The sequence below is a fragment of the Thamnophis sirtalis genome, unplaced genomic scaffold, assembly GCF_051295495.1.
Source record: "Thamnophis sirtalis isolate CommonGarterSnake01/CBP01778 unplaced genomic scaffold, rThaSir2_p1.2 scaffold_1, whole genome shotgun sequence".
Taxonomy (NCBI): domain Eukaryota; kingdom Metazoa; phylum Chordata; class Lepidosauria; order Squamata; family Natricidae; genus Thamnophis; species Thamnophis sirtalis.
In genome coordinates, this window is record NW_028261381.1 from 67,585,596 (window position 1) to 67,607,372 (window position 21,777).

Here is a 21,777-nt window from a genome sequence, read left to right on the forward strand (position 1 = left end):
AGGACATTACTTCATTTATTCTCCAATATAAAAAATGCATAGTGATTTGGCTTTCTATTAGTCTATAATGCTAGCCAACTGCCAAGCAATGCCAAGATCACAAGTTCCTTAGGTCAAACAAAATCATAAAAGCAATTGTCCACATGCTACGTATGGACTGAAGAAGTCATGGCAAGTTTTGATTCATGGTATGAAATCAAAAAAGTGCAAGGTATTTAAGTGTTATGGAAGAAAAGGAGAATCCAAACAATGGCAGATTTTTTTTAAAAAAATGCAGTGTGGGATGAGAAGCACCTTGTGGACTTTGTGGAAGCTCTCGTCACAAATTGCAAAATGGGTGGACAATGAGCATAACTGAGCAGAATAGTTTTGGCCTTTGGTGCTGACCTCATCCATTGTTGTTAATGCAGTTCTATGAAGAAACATGCTCCCTTAGACTGACAAGGGTTCTCCAAAGCTTCCGTATGGGAACATCCAGCAGCAATTGTTTGGTAATCTGCTGTGGCTACGATCACATGAAGACTGACTGACTTACTTACTTCCTTTCTTTCTTTCTTTCTTTTTCTTTCTTTCTTTCTTTCTCTCTCTTTTCTTTTTGTTTGTGGAGTTAGAAAACATACTATTCCTATCAAGGAGGTACGTCCTAATGCCAGGAGAAACTTTAGACTTCTTTAGAAAGCATGTTTTATATCAGAAAGGCTTAACTGATTTCTCAATCAGATTGTTTGTAAGAATATAGGTATATCGAACTTTTTAATATATTTTAATATACTAAATTAGAAAACTACACACACACACACGCCCCCACACAAAACCAGATCCAGGTTGCTGTCAATTAAGTCTTCTTTAAAGAGCTTAGCAAGCACAGTGCCATGATAAGAGCTCTGGGTTTTTGTATGTATTTTATACTATGGCTTGAACTGAATGTCTGGTCAATACTGATTCCATTAAGGCTGCCTACCTATACTTACAAACAGAACCATCAAACAGTGGCCTTCCTTTACAGTTCTTAACAGTATTATTCCATCATTTATTCCATCAGTGTAATGCTTATGTATATATGTTTCTCAGGATGCCCCTCCCCAATTTTCATCTTGGGGTTCATTAGCTAGCAAGACACCATTTCATCAGCTACCATGTAAAATACTGCCTGGAAAGCTGGTCTAATATCCAGACCAAGTATGGCCCCGAGGGGGAAGAGGTGGTGGCAGATACCCATAAGATGGAGCTGAACCTGGAGGATATGGAGGCTGGGAGGGAACAGGGAAGCCAGCCGCTGAAGGTTGAGTGGGGTAAGGACAATGTGGCGTTCCTCCTGATGGAAAATAGGGAGGCTGCATAGGCTGAGGAAATCCTGGTGCTACTGATGGAGCCCTGAGAGAAGGCTGTGGATACCCTGGTCCAGAAGATGGTGTTCTGGATGGAGACCAAGAGTACCTGGATGAAGCCAGATCACCTGTCTGAGGCTGGGGTACTGGATTACTTGAAGGAACAGATGGGTATGGTTGATATGGAAATGGGGGCTGGGCACTTGGTTGAGAGGAAGCAGCATGTCCCACTGTAATTGGTGCTCCTCCAAAGGAGCCTGGCTGGAGAGCCCCATGAGCTGAAGGGCCTGTTGGAACACAAGGAGATAGACCATAAGGTAAAGGAAAAGCTGGTTCCCCAGCTGAACGCTTCTGTGGCTGCTGATTTATAGGTCCAGAAGGTACATGGGAAGGAGTCTGGTGGTTAAATTCATTATCATTTGCTGGCTCTGGCATGGACTGAGATTTTTGCAGCACTTCTTGAAGTTTTTCCACTTTTACACGTCGTAGATGAGATAATTTCCTCATGGTAGAAAACTGCTCAAGAAATGTCTCCAAAGGCAACTCCCCCTCCAGGAACTTTTCAGCCATCATCTGGAATGAAAAATGAATTAAAACAATGTTTCCATCTGCATCAAAGGGAACATACAGATAACCATTTATTTGGTGACCGTTCAAAGTTTCAGGAAGTGGTATTTACAATTAGGCTTCAAAGTTTCAGCTGTCCCAGCATCCTCATGGCCACGTGATGATGATCTGGGCACCTGGCAACCAGCTTGTGCTTACTTTGTGGTTTCCCCTGCAGGCTCCCATAAGTGAAGCCAGCAGGGAAGGTCACAAGTTGCTTGGCTAAGTGTCTCCCAAGCTAAAATGGTGTGGAATTGCTTAGTAACAGAAATGCCAGCCCCAATTACCATCAGACCCCAAGGACTACTGTATTTTAATTCCCTGATGATAAGACTTCCTTATCCAAGCTATTCAAAATCTCCTGAAAATTGTAGGATAATGCAAGAAAAAAACTAATGATTATTCTTTTCCAATTTACAAAGTAAAAGGAAGAAGCTTGAGACTTAAGTTAAATGCATGAAGAATTTGAGTAAAAGTTGCAAGTTCTGTAAATTTCCTTTCATTCCTAAATAGCACAGAGAACCCATTCCCTGCTATATTTTAGTCTGCACTCCACTCATCCTTAGGTGACTAACCTCAATTAGACTCCCAAGTAAAACTTTGCTTAGGTGAAACAATCCCTCAAAATAGATGAAATGCTGAGATGAGATAACGGAACACCTCCTTTTGATGCCTCACTGAATTTACTTGAAAACTAGTAAATTAGTTGCTATGGACATAGTGAAAGATCAAAAGCTGGTAAAAATACTGATTTATTGCAAAGAAAATATTTACCAGACCCAAGGAGGAGAAGTTGAGGAAATATACTCCATTTCTTTCATCACTAGCCCAGTGGAATTTTCAGATATAATGGATATCAATTTCAAGGGTAAATAAGGGATGTATTTAAGGGCCATATAAATATCACAGGTATTTGCTTGTGTTGTATAACAAGGACAAAATGTGGAAAAGCTCAGCTAGACTGACTTTTAAAGTTTAATTTCTGTCAATAAAAACAATTAAAATAATTTATTCTCTCTGGAATTTAAATAACAGACTAACCTCAGATTCTTCTTCAATTTTGAGTCCTTCCACTTTCAGAAGATTTAACAGGGTATCAGGCTTTGTTGCTGCTGAGAATTGCTCTGAGAAAAAAAATACACACTAAAAATTAAACAAAAAAACCATCTCTCTTCTTCTTTTAATTTCAATACAAGCACCAGGTCCTTACATGGAGGCTACCAACTTCTAAAAGAATTCTGTTGCTTTAAGACAGTGGTTCTCAACCTGTGGGTTGGGACCCCTTTGGGGGTCAAATGACCCTTTCACAGGGGTCGCCTAAGACCATCGGAAAACACATATTTTCAAAAACAAAATAATTTTATGGTTGGGGGTCACCACAACATGAGGAACTGTATTAGTCGCGGCATTAGGAAGGTTGAGATCCACTGCTTTAAGAGCTAGTGTCATGGAATCTGAACCCATAACCAAGAAGAAGAAGGGAAGGTGATCAATTAAAACCAAAACTCTTTTACAAGTGCAGTTTTTGAGTAACCAGATGGTCACTGACACTATAATGCTGTGCAGGCTTGACCACTGGGTGGTATCAACAAATGCATCCAGATGAGACAATGTCAACCATACCCTCTTGCCATTCTATGCCCCAAGACTAAGATGAAAGAAATGCAAAAAAAAAAATCTTGGCTAGATAAAATCTATTGGCTAATTCTATTCCACTTCTATCCCTATCAGCCACAGCCATCTGAAAATTTACCCAGCTTTGACTTTTGCTCCTGGCATCGCTCTATCAATTTTTGTAGATCTTGATATCTGTCGGAGAGGTTTGCACGTCCTGTTTCTAGGGGATCCTGGAACTTCAGGTTTTGCTCCGCAAGACTACGATTTGTGGCTAGAGCCATCTCCCTTTGCAACTGTACATTCTGGACCTGAATGAATGAAATGTTAGGCAGATGAGTTCATTTAAAAAAATGGTTTCTCTCTTCAATAACTTCCATATTTATCAATGATTACCTCATCTGACTCCAATGCCAACCGTTCAATCTCTTCTAAGTTTTCCTGCAGTTCTTTCAATTCATCTACAGTCTTGTCTCTGAAGGTCTCCATCTTTTGGGAGGGTTCATCAATTCCTTTGGGATTAAGAGAAAAAGAAGATGAAGTACTGTATATGTAGGTAAATATATCATACAAACTACTGTTTATCCACTTTAAAAGAGGGACCAAAACAACTGGAGATAGATGCAAGAAAGTATAATTCATTGGCATACATGAACTATAGTGATCCTTGGGCTCTTTGCCAAAGCACTGCAGAAGAGCCCCAAACAAACAACATTGCAGATTATACAGTTTTGCTATATCTATAGTAGAAACGAGAAAGAAAATATTGTAAATCACAGCCTGACCTTTACAGTCAGAATGTAGCAACTGATAATGTCATGGGGTGAGCTTATTACGATCTGACCCAATGCTTCTAAATTCTGCATTCCTGCCAACTTCTAACATAAACAATATTTTATTTACACACACACACACACACACAAACACACAAACACACACACACACACACATATAATCACACCTTTACTAATTTATGAGTAACATTGTCTCCATTCACACCAGGGAAAGATGACAAACAAATTTCAGTTATCTGTTTCCTTCCCCTCCAGCATCATCAGATCCAGCCTCCTGTATTTAATTAGGACTATTGCAGGCCTGGTTTCATTCACAATTTAGCCACCTTTAATTAACGATTTAAACCTCCACAAAAGGCAAGACAGACACAATTAAATATAATCTCTCCAGCATCTATCACTAATAATGGGAATATTATACAGCATTCTTCGTGTGACTAAAGATGAGCAAGGAAAAAATATATAAACCTTCCAAAAACTAAGTAACAGGAAGAAATGAAAAGACACTAAGGTGAACTAAAATATTCTAAATAATCTCTGCTTCAAGTTACTGTATGTTTCAGGAAGAATACCCAATAACTATCTAGTAATGGTTTATGCAGCTTTATAGATTGTATGGTGGCTAGACAGGAAATGTAATGACTGAAGGACAGGAAGGGGATTTTACACAATAATCTCCTTTTGAATTTTGCCATCTTAATCCACCAGCCTGTTAAAAGAGCAAATAAGATCAGTTTAAGAATTTACAACATTCCTGTGCAGCAGGAGGTTTTCGGCTTTTGGCTCAATATAACATTACAACCTTGGCAACCAAAGCTAAGGGTAAAAAAGCAGAAATAAGAAAACCAGTTGTTCAGAAGTATAGTAAAACTTTAGCAAAACGATTAGGATAAATATCTGTATATGTAATACGTCCTTTGTTTCCAATGTTTTTTAATCTTTAATTACTCTTCTCTTGTGCAGAATCCTTTTGGTTTCATTTTTAGAACAAAGAAAATTCAGTATCTTTTTCGCTGAACTTCCTTGTTTATTGCACAATTGTAAATGTACAAAATTATTGCCATTTCATGTTCAAAATAAACAAATCTTTATCTCCATTTTGAGAATTATGGCTTCAAAGAACATCTTAACAGTTAAAAGAGATTTTTGATTCATTATTATTACTCACTGAGGCACAAACAAAGCTTAAGGTAAATCAAGACAGACAACCAGCCTTGGTTTTTCTGCAGAAATCAGAATACATTCTTCAATTTCTTGTTACTTTCTACTATTTTCCCCATTGATATGTTATCAGTTCTTTAATGTCATTGCAACATCTTTCCAAACCTTATTATTATAGTTTAATAATCACATAAGCAGCTTCTTTGTACAATAAAAATTATACTGAAGCAACTAATGGAGTTTCCAATTGTGACTGATCCTGGACAAAGTGGTCTTTTGTGATCCACTAGGGCCAGATAATTTGATGTTTGCAATATGTAAACAGATTTTGCAAAGTGTCTTCTTATTCTATTTCCACAGTTTTTTAAGCAGCTTTCCTCACAGCCACATATACATAAGTCTTCAATTTCTGACTATTCGATCAGCAACGATTCAAAGTTACGAAGATGCTGAATGAAGGGACTTATCGACCTGAAGTTATAGCCAATGAAGAAAAACAAACAAACACATACACACCATCACAATTGCAATCTGGGCACTTGGCAACCTGTCTGCATTTATGACTAGTTGCTGGGAAGCCAGCAGGGAAGATTGCAAGCTGCTGCTGCCTGCCAAGAGTTCTCCCTCTCATCTCTGGGAATTAGCTGAAAAAACTTTATGCTGAAGCCTAAACAGGATTTTGCATGGAGCATTTTCAACCATCCCCCTGAGTTGAAAAGACTCCCTCTGCCAAAATTCAAGCAGAATTTTCAGCCAATGAGGATTTTCAGCTTCAGAGACTTCAGAAGACTGAAAATCCAATCAGTTTCGAGGACCTTGTACACTCTCCCCATATCTCCTCGCACCCTATCCCACCCAGCAGAGTCTCGAATTTGCAATCTCCTGCCAGCTTCCTCACTGATTTGATTGTGGGAAGCCAGCAAGAAGTTGCCTCATCTAACAACCAGGGCATTCACTTAACAACGGCAACCAGGACTGCTTGGATTGCTGTTGCTAAGCAAAGTGGTTGCAGTTTAAGACTGCACTGCTTAATAATAAGAGTTCCTGGTTCCCATTATAGGTCAATGACTATTTGTATGATTATCATGAAGATCCATGATTGAATACCTGTTCTGACCTTCCTGAGACAGTACAAAGCACAAGCTTAGTCCCCAAAACCCTCTTTTTATTTCAATGGCTGTGAATTATAGTCATTCACAGCCCGTAATGAGTCACAAATAGTTTGTAAAGAGTCCGACAGAAGTCTGCCAAAGTCTTTTGGGATAAGGCTGCTAAGCACTCACCTTTATCTCCCTTGAAACAATACTAAAGACCTAACTGCCAATTAGCTTTGCAAGGCCACATGGAGCATGGAGTCAAAACTCAGAACGAACAAAGTTGCTTCCTGCAAAGGCTCATGTGCCTTTGCTCCTCCTTTATGTCTTATGGTAGGGGCCAATCATCTCCAAGCCTTACTCCTGAATTGCCCCTTTTGTCTTAACTGTTCTTCCCTTCTAGCAGCTCTACGCATGCACGTACTGGGAACAGGCTCCCCCTGTTCCTCTGCCTCGCTGATGTCCGACTCTGTAGGCTCCGGAGGCAGCACATTTTAAATGCTTTTACTTGTTGTGAGCCGCCCAGAGTCCCTAGGGAGTGGGCGGCATACAAATTCTATTAAAGTTTAAAGTTTAAAGCACATAACTCCCAGATGGCCCTGGCCCCCTCTCTGCCTCTGACCCAGAGCCCTCATCCGAGCCTAACCCAGACTCCATGACTGGCCTATGTTCCTCCTCAACCTGCTCACTGCCGATTCTGCTGCCAGCTCTGCAGGCCGCCGGCGGATCATAACAATACCATAGAGCCCAGGCTTCCGGTAAAAAATACCTCACAGGATGGGGATAAATGAGAGCGCTATATAGACTGACTTAAGCTCTTTGAGAAAAGAGGAAATATATCTCTAACAAATGAATAATATTCCTAAAAATGTAACTTTCCTCTTCAGGAAATATAGGTAGTCCTCAACTTATGATCACCTATGGAATTTCAGTCATAAATCATTGTGATTATAAGTCAAGGCACCACGTGACTGAACTTGATTTTATGAATCATAAAGCAAGTCACTGTGGCTGTTAACTGAACCATTTGGTTGTTAAGCAAATCCAGAATATCCAATAGGCATTTATTGTCATTTTCTAAACTAGCAAAAAACATTGCAAACCATGGTCACATGCCTGAAGGACATTGATACTGGTCATAAATGTGAGCCAGTTGCCAAGCACTCAAATGTGATAACATGACCATGAAATGGGGCATATGTATATGGCAGTTGTAACTTTGAGGGTGGGTCATGTAACTTTTTTGAAGTCCATCATAACTTTGTACAGTCATTAAACTATCAGCCATAGTTTGAGGCCTGCTTGTATATTTTGGCAATCAAAATCCTTATTATGAAGCATTAATTTTAAAAGGAAATGACATGAGGAAAGAAAACTAACTATAGAAAGATAAAAAATCCTATTAGAGCTAAAATGTCTTTTAAAATAGCCATGAAAATATAATCATGGATCACATATACTTTAGTCTCTTTTATTTAACTCCAACATCTCAAACTCTTGTAAACTAGATAGATAGATAGATAGATAGATAGATAGATAGATAGATAGATAGATAGATAGATAGATAGATAGATAGATAGATATAAGCCGGAGATATTGGAGTTAAATTGAGATGTATATTAAATAGATATTAAAGTGAGATACACACACACACAGCATCTTACGCTCTGCTACTGATTGTTCTACCTTTGATTCAAACAAAATGTTTCACAGACTTGTTTCTGAAGAGTCACCATCAGTATCTGGGGGAAAAAAAGGAAAGTTTCTATTCGTTTCCATAGTTCCCAAAGTGAATACTAAATATCCTCTGGCTAAGGAGTTAATATAAGTAATAATTGGGTTGTTCTCTCTTTATTGAACACTAATTCTTACTTTAAGTTTATGAGTAATGAATAAAATGCTTTACATATAACTTGAAAATGAAAGTGTGCTTTCTGACAACTTGTTCGTGCATAATATAATTAATATTTTTAAGAAAATGTGTAAGTCAGAAATAGTTCTTTTAGTTCTTTTTTGAATAAGTATTTAGCTAACATCTCCAGATCTTCTTGTATGATATTTAACTATTAATCACAGTTAGCCCACTGCAATGAAAAGACTCTTGGAGGCTTACATAGAACACAAATCAGGTAAATTTTTCCTGTTATAAAATTCCATAAAAAACATAAAAATATAAAAAATGAAAATAGAAATTAAAGATAGGATTAAATCAGGACAAAATGACATCTACAAAACATTAATTTCCATGGAAGTTGCTCTTTATACTCCTTATATGCTCTTTATAGTATACTTTATACTATATGAAGCAAACACAAATACCTCAGAATGGTGCCACTGCCAAATCTCAAGTGCCCATCTGGGGTCCAACAGGGGATGAAGGGCAGATAAATTTGGTGCTGCATGAGATAAATGACAAGAGACCTTATCACAAACTAAGCATAGTATTATACTCACTTTCACTATAATTTTAGTGACAAATTACAGTACAATAAAACAATTGGCACACCTCTCCCAAGCCTATCAATACACTCAAAAGAACACAATCACCCACCCCCTTTTTAATGTAAATTAAACATTTACCCTGGAAACTGTTTGGTCACTGATACAGCCTTGCCCCAACCTTGCTGCATTACAGCAATCTACTACAACCCCCATAATTCCCAGTCAGCCTGCTCAATCCTGGACTTGCATCTGGAGGACCCCAGATTGAGTTTCATTGTAAATCCGACTCTCCCACGAAGGGTTCCCCCCTTGATTCAGCCCCGAGGCTGCCGTCACAAGGGTGGGGCCTTCCAGAACGGAGCCAATGCCGGTAGTCTCCCTAACGGACGCGCGGCGCTTGGAAGGGAAGCATTGTTTCCCTTCCCCCCCCCCCTGGCCAGCTGATGCGCGCGGGACTGCCAAGCGCGAGGGGTGGGGGAGGCGTCGCGCGGACACCCAGCGACCCTCCACCCGCTGAGAGGGTCGTTCCAAAGAGGAGGGCGGGGCGGGAAGGGGGCTTTCCTGTTTTCTCGCGAGAAAGGCTTCCAGCGATTCGCCTCTCTGACCTGAACGATGTACCTGGGAGAAGCCGGGAGAAGGAAGAACAGAGGGACGTAACTCCTATAATGCCGTCAAGTGAAGTTTCCGGGAGAAAGCCGGAAATTGCGTCCGCTCAATGGTCCGTTCAGGTTACTACCATGAACGTGTGGAGGAGCGGGGGAGTGATTCAAAGGTTCTTCTTATTACCCGGAAAGGAGATGGTTTAATCCGCTGACAGAGGCAACGAACCGGCGCTCTTTCAATTGAGAAGCCTTAGTTTTCAGCCGCGTTGTGAATTAGACAATTTGAAAATTGGTCTCTGTTCCGCGGATCTCTTGTCTTAAAAAATAGAGGCCTGTTAAAATGCAATGTAAAAATATGTATCGCATCCAAGATACGATTTGTGAAAGACAGTCCTTTTGCATTTCATGGCATTCTAACCTCATTGTTTATTTTTAGCTGCTGTAGAGTTAAGATATTCGCATTTCAAAACTCCGGACAATCATTGGATGGAAGCAAAGAAGGATACATTTTCTGTATCTCTTTGCCACCATCTAGTTACACATACAATGAAATTCACGTAACACCCAGAGACCAGTCAGTAACAATCCCCCCAAAACACACACACCAAACCCCACACCCCACCCCTGAACCACCCAAGCATCCACACAATAGACTGTCCAATAGTGCTGTCCAATAGCTCACTGATGGTGAGTGACCCTTTAGTTCATTATTGAGTGCAATTATAGCTCTGGGATAAAAACTATTCAGAAGACGTGTGGTCCTAGTTTGAATTGTTCTGTATCTTCTGCCAGAAGTCAACAGTCTAAAAAGATTGTAAGTAGGATGGGAGGAGTCTCTGAGGATGTTATGCATCTTCCTCAAACAACGAGATGCAAAGATGTCGTCCAGGGCCGGTAGCTGGAGCCCAATGATATTCTGGGCAGTTTTAATAATTCTCTGTAGAGCTGTTTTGTCCGCTGCAGAGCTGCTCCCATACCATGCAATAATTCCGTATGTCAGGACACTCTCAATGGTGCTGCGATAGTAGGACAGAAGTAGATGCTGAGATAGATTTATCTTACTTAGCATTCTCAGGAAGTACAGTTCCTGAGTACAGTCCTGAGTCTTCAGTTCTAGTGCTATATCGCATCCATACCCAACACGATATTGCGTTTCAAAGTAAAAGCCAGAAAAGAAATAGGATATAATTCATACAAATGAAAGGCATAAGATACCAAAAGGAAACGGCTATAACTACGGTAGTTACTTCCCCATGCCTACCCTTGCTTGCGAATCATTCATATACTTCAAATTGTAACTCTGATATAGCTAGTTTAGCCAGAGAAGCTCCCTTTTTTGTTTTGTTTTTTGTTTTTGTTTTGTTTAAAACCCTTTATTTTGCTTATTTATGTTCTTAGATATTTTCTTGGGTCTTACATCCTTGATCTAAAATTCCTGCAAGGCCATATGATATCCTTATCAAAGAACAGGTACCATTCCTTGCAATCACACTCTTTCTGAGAGAATGGCTTCAAAGACCAGATGACCAGAAAGAAATGACCAGATGGCTGCAAGGACTATAAATCCTTCCATTCTACATCATTCAGTCAGAACTGAAGAAACTTCTTGGATGAGAAGCAAAAAGTCTTCTATCAATAAAAGAAACTCCAGTTGCCTTCTGAAAGAAAGCTACCTTTGGAATAAAGCAGGCTGTTGTATTTTCTAGCAATGTAAAAAAGAGGCACTTGCTGAACATAACAACAATTGTTTATGATAACCAATGCTAGTATCAGAACAGAAGAGCAGAGGGAGAGACATGTTTGGAATTATAAACATTTATAGTCACCAGAATGGCTGCCACAATAAGGCCAGCACCTTCACCTAATCTGATATAGCATTCTTTGTATGAAGATTGTATAATAAATTCTTATAAAGATTTATAATTTATAACCCTGTAGACCTGCCAACTCTTTAACATTTGTTTGACCAGGAACTCAGTAACCTGTAAGTCTGTGCATACCAATAAACTATACTTTGTTGTAATATCTTCAAATGCTTTAGCTCTTTATTTAATAGACATATTTTCCACACAGGATAAATAACACACATGTTATTTATAGATAAAAAAGTGATTCAGCCCCAGTAGCTACAGCATGAAAATGCCCTATTGACTTTTTAAGGGACTCATGCTTGTGATGGAGCTTTTGCCTTGTCCCCCAGTCCACCATATTTAGCATTTCTATTTTTATTATTTTTTTCTGATTCTACATTCTTATACATGCGTTCTACAATGCCTTGTTAACAATATGGATCATGCGATGGAATCTTGCATGTATGTTCTTACTGGGGGCTTTCCACCATTGAAAACCTCACAAGTTGCTAAACAAAGTGTTTCATACAATATTCCTTTTTGACTTGGGCTGCTGGAAAATTCAGGCCTCTGGCTTCTGCAGAATCATCTGCCTGAATGATGCCTGACTGGCCTTTTCAAACTACCACTCCAGCATTATGTGAGCTCCTTATGGAAAAGAGTCTAGGATTCTTCTAGAAAACCATTAGATCAATTTTAGCAATGTTAAACAGTGTTTTGAAACAGCATTGCATCTGTGTTTTAAATAGCGATTTGAGCTGTCAAATGGAAGGTTTGATTAAAATGGGGAAAAGGTTGGGTTCCGTCAACAATGTGTTGGAAGAAATGTCCTTCTTGGTTCAGTTCCAAGTGGGGAAAAAGATACTGGAAACATGGAAGTTGCTTGAATGGTTTAATGGTAACAGAATCACATGGCTTGAGCTCCAGAACAGAAAAGGGGGACCACATGCGTCCAGATGTTGGGTGAAGCAGAAAAAGAGAGCAAGATGCTGAAAGTTCCTGGCTTTATGCCCTCTCTGGCCTTTGATCTTGATCTTGTATTCTGATTGGTTGTCAGACTCCCATGGGGCCATGCAGGGGCAACTCTCTAGGCTGTGTTTTGCGTCCAGGTTTGGTTGAGCATTGCTTCTTCCCAGGTGCCCTGTGGTGAGATGGGTAAAGGGCTAATACTATCATGCCTTAATCCCATCACCATGGAGCTGAAGGGGTTCTTTGTTCTGTAGAATAGACTGGCTTAGGAATTTTAATGGCCCATTGACAAAGTTGGGGGATATTAAGAGTGAGGTTTTTTTCATACCTAAAACATGTTTCTCCCTTTCTGATCCAGGGAAATATAATATTCTGCCTTTTCAATATTTCCCAGGATATTTCATTTTTCTAGGAGGGGGAGGTGTTAACTTCCTACAAATGGATGGCTGGTTCCATCCCAATTGATTGCATATGGTTTCCACTGCTTCCACTGGCAAGAGGTTTCTTGTGGCTGGCTTTCTAGTGTTTGTATTGCTACAAGAGGGGAGCATTTAGGGTTCTTCCAGCACCATTTTGGAATTCTACTAGCCACAATCGTATTAATAGATTTGGGATATTTGGAAGCTGGGTAAAATTGTCAAGAGTTCTGTCAATTTGCTCATATATCCTCTGTATCTAATCTGATGAGAGATAGAGGCCCAATATAAAACATCAGGGGAGAAGTCTCTTGGTGTGCCTTGCAAGCTCCTTCTTGCTTCATTCCACATGATTCCTCTAGTCTACCCCAACAGCCTATCACCCAAGGCTGTTTTAGAAAAGGCACAAGTGACAGGTTTACTGCTGCAGAGCATTTTTGTGCTAGCAACCTCTCACTCGGGAAGTCTGAAAAATGACTAGATCCAGGCATCTGCTCCTAATCGTTTAACCCCATGTTAAGGAGAATTATCTTTCTGACTGGGTGAATTTAGGAAATGAATCCAGAGAGATCCGCCAATCATTTTCTGTAAATTACTCCCCAGTAAAGCTGTAAGAACGCTCCTTCCTCTCATCCCTGAAGCAGGTGAGAGCACAATCATTAGAACAGCATAAATTATAATTACATATCTTTCTGCTGACTTAAGGAGAAAAAGAAAAGAAGGGAATGAACATTAACACTATTGTGTTAATTGCGTTAAAAGTAACAGAATATTTTAATATCATGTGTGCAAAAATAGTCCTGCAGAGATAATTATAATATTTTGGAATCCCACAAATGAGAGAACAATAGCACTAAAGAAGAGAAGAGGGAGCCAGCCACAGGTAATCTTTCCAGGGCTTGTGGAAAGGAAACTAGCACTTCATCAACCTCCTGTTTCTCTTTCAAAGTTTCTCTCCTGCCTTTATCTGCCTTTATCAGTCAGATAAAAAATGGAAATGATAACATTGTCCTCCAACATCTTCTTTCTTTGAAGGAAAATATCTTAGAGACTTTAAAATGTTCCTTTTTTTCATCCCTTTCTCCCCCGCAAACAGTGACAAAAGCTGAAAACAGTCATGTAAAATAAACCGAGAAAAAATATGAAGCACATTGATTTCCATATTATTTATTTCCATACTATTTATTTTATTTCTATTTATTACTATTTAGTTATGGAGGCATCAAACAAGAGAAAGACTATAAACCTGAATAGCATGAAGATGGGGTATTTGATTTTATCTTGTCATGGTTTTCAGGCAGTAGAAGGTAATTTTTGATGGTCGATGAGGGAGATTAATAGAACAACTGAATTGAAAGGGACGATGGAGGTTTTCTAGTTCAAACCCCTGCTCAGGCAGGAAATTCTATGCCACTTCAGACAAATAGTTGTCCAATCTCTTCTTAAAAACCTCCAGCTTCAGAACACTCACAACTTCTGGAGGCAGGTGGTTCCACTGATTATTGTTCTAACTGAAGGAACAGCAACAAAAAATCTCAATAATAACTGCTTTTTCTAGCAGTTAGCAGTTAGACTTATATACCGCTTCATAGGGCTTTCAGCCCTCTCTAAGCGGTTTACAGAGTCAGCATATCGCCCCCACAGTCTGGGTCCTCATTTTACCCACCTCGGAAGGATGGAAGGCTGAGTCAACCCTGAGCCGGTGAGATTTGAACAGCCGAACAGCCGAACTGCAGTCAGCTGAAGTAGCCTGCAGTGCTGCATTTAACCACTGCGCCACCTCGGCTCTTTTGTTCTGCAAAGCCATTCAAATAACCTATAAAGATAAATTGGTACAAAACACTTGGGGGGGGGTGTCTTGATATATTAAGAAAAAAACTGCCACATTACATATTTTTCCCATTGTCATTTCTCAAGGTAATCTTCTGAGAGAGATTACATAAACAAAAGTAAAAGATATTTCTTTCTAACTAGGTGTAAGAATTTACATACACAAACTTGCAATATGTAGTTTGTTTATTGTTTGTTTGGGATCACACTGGACGGTGGGAGGCTACCAGTGGCAGTAGGTGGTCTCACAGGTATCCTGGACGTAAGCCATGGAGCGCTTTAAAGGTCATAATTAGTACCTTGAATCGCACCCGGAAGACAACCGGCAACCAGTGCTGGCCGCCTAAAAAGGCACAACATGGGAGCACCTAGGTACCCCAATGATAACCTGCGCAGCTGCATTCTGGACCAGTTGAAGCCTCTGGGTGCTCTTCAAGGGTAGCCTCATGTAGAGAGTGTTACAATAGTCCACGCGAGAAAGGACGAGGGCATGAGTGACTGTGCACAGAGCATCCCAATCCTGGAAGGGACGCAACTGACGTACCAGGCGAACCTGGTAAAAGGCCCCCCTGGTCACGGCCGTCAGGTGTTCTTCTAAACTAAGCCATGAATCCAGGAGGACTCCCAGATTGCGGGCCCTCTCTGAGGGGGCTAAAATTTCTCCACCTATCATCAAAGATGGAACAAGATGCACAAATCGGGATGACGGAAACCACAGCCACTCAGTCTTGGAGAAATTGAGCTTGAGCCTGTTCCTCCCCATCCAGATCCGCACAGCCTCCAGGCATCAGGACATCACGTCGAGGGCATCATTTGGGTGGTTTGGAGTAGAGATGAAAAGTTGGGTATCATCAGCATATTGATGATACCGTACCCCAAAACCACGGATGATCTCACCCAGTGGTTTCATATATATGTTGAACAGGAGGGGTGAGAGAACCGACCCCTGGGGCACCCCACAAGTGACGTGCCTCGGGGTCAATTCCTGCCCCCCCAGTCAACACAAACTGCGACTGATCCGACAGGTAGGAGGAGAACCACCGTAAAACTGTGCCCCCCACTCCCAACCCCCTGAGTTGTCGTAGTAGGATACCACAGTCGATGGTATCGAAAGCCACCGAGAGGTCTAATAGGACCAGTACAGAAGAACAGCCTCTGTCCCGGGCCCACCAGAGATAATTGACCAATGCAACCAATGCCGTCTCCATCCTGTATCCAGGCCTGAAACCCAACTGAAACAGATCCAGGTAGACAGCTTCATCCAGGTACTGGGGAAGCTGACATGCTACCGCACTCTCGACAACCTTCGTTACAAAGCAAAGGTTGGAGACCGGACGATAGTTTGCTAAAGAAGCTGGGTCCAGGGAAGGCTTCTTAAGGAGGGGCCTTGCCACTGCCTCCTTCAAGGTGATGGGAAAGAACCCCTCTCTCAACGAAGCGTTGGTAATCACCTGGAGCCAGCCTCGTGTCACCTCCCGGGAAGCCGAGGCTAACCAAGAGGGACATGGGTCCAGCACACAAGTGGCAGCACTGAGTCTCCCCATAATCCTGTCCATGCCCTTGGGGGTCACAGGGTCAAATTCATCCCAGATGGTCTCCACAAGATTCATCCCCATCGACTCGCCCGAATCTACCCAGTCAGAGTCCAAGCCTGTCCGGATCTGAGTGATTTTATCCTGCAGATACTGGACAAATTCTTCAGCCCTATCCTTCAAGGGGTCTTTCCCAGTTCCTTGGTTGAGAAGGAGCGGGTCACCCTAAACAGGGCAGCTGGGCAGTTATCTGGGATGCGATAAGAGCAGAAAAATGTTGCCGTTTTGCTGCTTTTATCGCCACTAAGTAGGATTTAATATGAATTCTTACTAGTGTTCGATCAGATTCGGACCAGCTGGCCCTCCAACCACTCTCTAGGCATCTTTTCCAGCATTTCATCTCCCAGAGCTCCTCAGTAAACCAGGGAGCTACCCGGGATCGACACCGGGTCAGAGGCCGCAAAGGCACAACACGATCCAAGACCCCAGTGGCCGCCCTATCCCAGGTTTCCACTAGGGCTTTGGTCGAGTTGTGAGCAAGGGATTCAGGAAAAGTCCCAAGCTCCATCAGGAACCTTTCAGGGTCCATCAGGCGCCTGGGGTGGAACCATCTAGTCGGTTCCGCCTCCCTGCAGTGAGGGGTAGCAGTATGGAAGTCAAGCCTGATAGTTAATAAAAAACAAGTACGCTAATATATTCCAACTGACATTAAGATAAACCTCTGCATCATTTGCCCTTCTTTGCAAATCTAAGATATAATCATCTTAAAAAATGGCATTATCATAAAGGTGACTATAAAGTAAAGGGTTAACATAAAATGTAAAGTTAAGCTGGACAAGAATGCCCTGAGCTTTATCCATTCCACAGGGGATTAAATACTTTATCTACCTGACTAGGTCTAGGCGGGAAATTGGTAAGATTCTATCCTCATAAGGCAATCAAGATATCCTGTCACTAGGGTTAAGGTGTACAAGGCATACGTGACACGGGAAGAATGTGTATTTAGGAGAATGATCAATATCCTGCCTGATAAAGTATAAAAACCTGTAACAAACTGCCCTTTGGGGTTCAGATTCTGCTTGAGCTATCACTGCTGAACCTTGCGCAATAAACCTTTCCCTTCGACAAAGAGCTGGTCTGGTCTCATTTCTGCAACAACTACATTATGACCATTTTCTATTGCCAAAGTGAGCATGTGCAGGAATCTTTGGCAGTCTAAGATGGAATTGATCTGGTGCATATTTTTCTATGTTTTTGAATACTTGTGAGACACACAGCTTATGCTGTTGTTTTGTAGGGGAAGGTTAATAGTTTTCACTTCCGAACACTATCAAAAGCACAATTTGGCCCTGACCCAGATTTCGCCTTTTGTGCTTGGTAATTCAGGCTCTCTGTTAAAAAAAGTTCTTTGGGGAAAAAAAAGTTAAAATTGGATTCCACCCAATAGCAAATACAGAGTGCCAAGCAGCAACTGGTGAGTGTTATTTGAAATGCCATTTTCATACAATAGGATAAAGGAGGGCAGATATGCTTCCACAGCCAGCACAAGAATGTGAAGATAACAGTGCAAAATGACTTTTAATAAAGGTTGTTATCAGATGTTGGAAATTTTCACTTCGAGGAGTCACACAGAAATCAACGTTACTTAGCATTTGCTGGGTCTTAGCAAGTTGCCAATTATCCTAAATGGAAAGTAAATTCTCTTGTCAAAACTTAATAGGATACTAGTGATAACTTTGGGCTTGGATCAGGGGTGGGTTTCAAAAAATTTTACTACCGTGTTTCCCCGAAAATACGACATGTCCTGCTAATAAGCCCAGGCCTGGTTTTTGAGGTGGGTGTAAATATAAGCCCTCCCCCAAAAATAAGCCCTAGTGAAAGGGTCCGTGGCAACTACAGGAGGAAGCCCTTCCCTTCCCCAGTCATCTCAGGGCTTCTCAGCTCCTTAATTGGATCACTTGAGCCGATCTGGCTGCCATTCAAAAAGCAGCTGATTTGCGGGTGCTGTTCAGGCAGAGGTGGGTTCCTACCAGTTCGCACCTATTCGGTAGAACCGGTTTGTCAAATCTACCGAACCGGTTAGAAGAGGTTCCACCAGTGGACCCGGAAAGCATGCTACACCTACAGAAGAGGTTCCGAATTTTTTTGAAACCCACCACTGGTCCTTGGATATGATTATTCTATACTATCATGCTCATGTTTATAAAACTCTGTGCCTCTGTGAAAGGTAAGGATGACTACTGCGTTTGTGGTGCAATCAGAACATTGCGTGTGTTGAAGTTGTTTTAACGCAAACCAAAGATGCCTTTTAAAAAACAAGTTTACATCATATTCTTATGCCTATCAGTGCTGTGTGTGAGGTAATTTAAGGTGGTTCTGACAAGTGTCCTCGGCATCTTCATATCCGGTCACATGGGCAGCAAGCCACTCCCATCTGGTCACATGGGTGGCAAGCCGCTCCCACAAAGGAGGCCACACCCACAGAGTAGGTTCGAACAATTTTTGAAACCCACCACTGTGTTCAGGTCACGGCCTCCAGCAAGTGTGGCTGCTTTTGCCATCAATTACGGCCACAAAAAAAATCAGGAGGCCAAGTGGTGCACTCCACGCGCCTTGCACTGGCCTTCCAAAGGGTACTGTAGCAGCAGTTATCCACAATTTTTTAATCATTATTTTGTCCCGACCCTCATGGCCCAGTGAGCCATGTGGATCAGGACAAAATAAGGATTAAAAAATTATGGATAGCTGCTGCTACAGTACCCGTCGGAAGGCCGGCTTGAGTCTCCTGCTGCAAAAGTGGCTGCACCTGAGACTGCTTTTGGAAGAGGAGACAAAAGGGAAGCAATCAGCTTCATCTCACCCTTGCCCTCAGCCCGCCCCCCCCCCTTTCCGCTGAGCTCAAGCAGAGAAGTGGCCCGCACGGTTTCAGGAGCAAAGTTGAGGCTGACAGGAGTCAGGGCGGGGGGGGGGGGATGTCCAGTGCGGTCCCAATGCTCTTTCCTTGGAAACGGAATCTTGGGAGTGGGAAACGGCATTCCCAGGAAGGGTGGGATGTCGGTATGTGTATAAAAAACACAAAGCGAGGGAGACAACAGCCGCGGATTAAGGAGCTTTTTGAAACGTTACACCTATACGCAAAGTTTGGCAAGGGAGGGAGAAGAGATACTTCCCTCTCTTGGCAGTGTTTTGCTTGAAAATATTTGAGAATCAGCCAGAGAGACGGAAGAATGAGCCCTGCGAGGAGATGTTGTCAACACTGTCGCCTGCAGAGACACAGACAGGGCGAAGTTCATTGAAGACCTCTCCGGCCAGCCCACAAGACTGTCCGAAGGTGGAGGGGGGAGATTTCCTGCACATCGGCAGCGGCGTCTTCTCACAAGGCTTCTTCCCACATCCCCAGTTGTATGGATTTCCATACCTTCCTTTACGGGATGTTGCTTTGCACCTGGGACATCGGGAGAAGCCCTATGAGGAGACGCCGCTGCCAATGTGCAGGAAATCCCTCCCCTTCCCCCCCACCCTGCAGATCATCCTTTCAAAACGTAGCTTCACTAGGATGAAGAGGTGGCTAGAGGCAGCGTTTGCATTGGGTTGGGCTTTCTTTGCAAGGCGGACAATCTGGGGAGCAAGAGATTTAGGAAGCCTGGGCTGGTGGTCTGTTTCTCCAGTGAAGTATCTGATTCATCCCCAGGGGTGAACGTTTCACCCTTCATCATCTCTCTGCCCTGGCCTGGAAGCTGCAGAGGAAGCCTGCCATGCCCAGTGAGGGGGGGGGGAGAGAAGTGACAGCAAGAGGAGCCATGTCTCGCTCCACACCACTCACTTCTCCCCCGCCTCACCTGTCATCGGCTAAAGAGATGGTGGGGAAGGGAAGCAGCTTGGGCGGGGAGGAGTTGGGCTGCGAGACACGCATCCTACCCAAGATTTGCAACTCCGTCGTGTTCCTCCCTGTTTTGTCCAGAGAAGTTGAACTTTACCTCTGGTCCATCCAAATTCAATAGCATCTTGACTGTAACCCACAGTCTGATTGCTCTGATTACCTCTGCAACTGGGTTTTAATAGTTATACGTATCAATTTCAAGTGTATTGTATATCTGGGCCACTGGTCATGCAACTATCATCGTGTTTAACAAGATGTTCTTGTGAAACAACATCTTAACAAAACAGTGAAGGTGAGCTGCTTCCTGTTGGTCAGAATTTGAAATGGACCAGACGGAAGCGGAGAATATTAGGCTTGTGCTTGTTGAAAGAAGACTTTTATTGCACAACATTTTGCAAAGGATAGAAGATTGCAACCTCTTTTTTCTTTCCTATACCAAATGGCTTCAGGAATTTTCAGACACCCAGCCTCTATGTCTTCCAACTCATTTGACTCCAAAATAAAATGCATCTAGGATTGATTTGTGCTATTTTCATTGATTATCAAACCATTCCTCACCTTACTTTCCTTTCAACTTTTCCCAAGCAAATCTTTATCGGGGAAACATAAGCCTAAGTGAAATTGACTAGAAATTTTCTGGTTTGATTTCATTTTCCTGAGGAGGTTATAAAGAAAACAAATGGTGGGTTTTAAAGAAAATTATTGGCTACAGGCACAAGATTCTGAACAGTGGTAGACTGTTGCCAGTTCAGACTGGTTAGGGCGAACTGGGGCACGCACTCACATTTTCGGTGCAGTTGTTACATTATATGATGCCCACCTCTGATTCTGAATCACCAGAGGATTTGTCTCTTGTCAAAGCCAGGACTGAAACTTTGTGCAGTAACTTTCTGTTCCAGCCATTTCCTGTGGCATTTTTCTTTTCAAATATCTCTTCTGGTGAAAAAGAATGGCTGCACCAAATCTTTTCTCTGGTAGTGTTAGTACTAGAAACCCTCCATTGGAAAAGTTCTCTAATTGTGGAAATTGATATCACGGGGAGAAGTGAGAATGGTAAGTCATATCTATATCAAGCAACTATCAAAAAATAACATAAAAACCTAAGTAAAAATAATTATTGAAGACCTTGTTAAAGCACATGTATAATTAGTAGTTGAGTACAAACCAGTCATAACATTCAGGAGAACCACTGGGCAGGTTTCACATCACACCTGAATCCCTGAATAAAGTCATGTTTCAGAATCTTCTGAAAGGCCAATAGAATCAGGGACTGTCTCATCTCCAAGGGATGACGCCCCCGAAGGTGGGTGTCATGGTAGAAAGGGTCCTTCCCCTCAAATGAAACTCCTTAGTAGATGGGACCCCAAACTTGCCTCTCCTGCTATACCTAATGGTACAGGTAGATGTACCTGGGTAGAGATGCTCCTTCAAATAATCCAGTCCCATGTCATGTAGGGCTTTATAGGTATTTACCAGCATTTTTAATTGAAACAAGGAAGCAAACTGATAGAGCAGCTTGTAGAGGGCACGTGTGACATATACTGATCAGCCTACACCTATGCATTTTGCACTAGATGAAACTTCTGTATGTTGCAGAATGTTGCAGTCCTGAAAAGGCTACCAACCTGTCTAAAATATCTTTTCAGAAATTGAACGATG

At 41.9% G+C, this 21,777-nt stretch overlaps 1 protein-coding gene across 3 annotated transcripts; it reads right to left on the minus strand.

Moving 5' to 3' along the window:
* Nucleotides 1-581: 581 nt before the first annotated feature.
* Nucleotides 582-9,771, minus strand: VPS37C (VPS37C subunit of ESCRT-I). 3 transcript variants are annotated; one of them, XM_014071645.2, is made up of 7 exons: nucleotides 9,658-9,771; nucleotides 8,917-8,993; nucleotides 8,284-8,339; nucleotides 3,945-4,060; nucleotides 3,688-3,859; nucleotides 2,976-3,058; nucleotides 582-1,901 (listed from the first exon to the last, which is right to left on the minus strand). In XM_014071645.2, the coding sequence occupies exons 4-7, from the start codon at nucleotides 4,035-4,037 to the stop codon at nucleotides 1,164-1,166; spliced, it is 1,086 nt and encodes a 361-aa protein (XP_013927120.2). In that variant the 5' UTR covers nucleotides 4,038-4,060; nucleotides 8,284-8,339; nucleotides 8,917-8,993; nucleotides 9,658-9,771; the 3' UTR covers nucleotides 582-1,163. The 3 variants fall into 3 exon arrangements, with proteins under 3 accessions (XP_013927120.2, XP_013927121.2, XP_087571067.1); XM_014071646.2 differs by having other exon boundaries at nucleotides 9,645-9,736; XM_087714941.1 differs by lacking the exon at nucleotides 9,658-9,771 and adding an exon at nucleotides 9,178-9,370.
* Nucleotides 9,772-21,777: the final 12,006 nt, after the last annotated feature.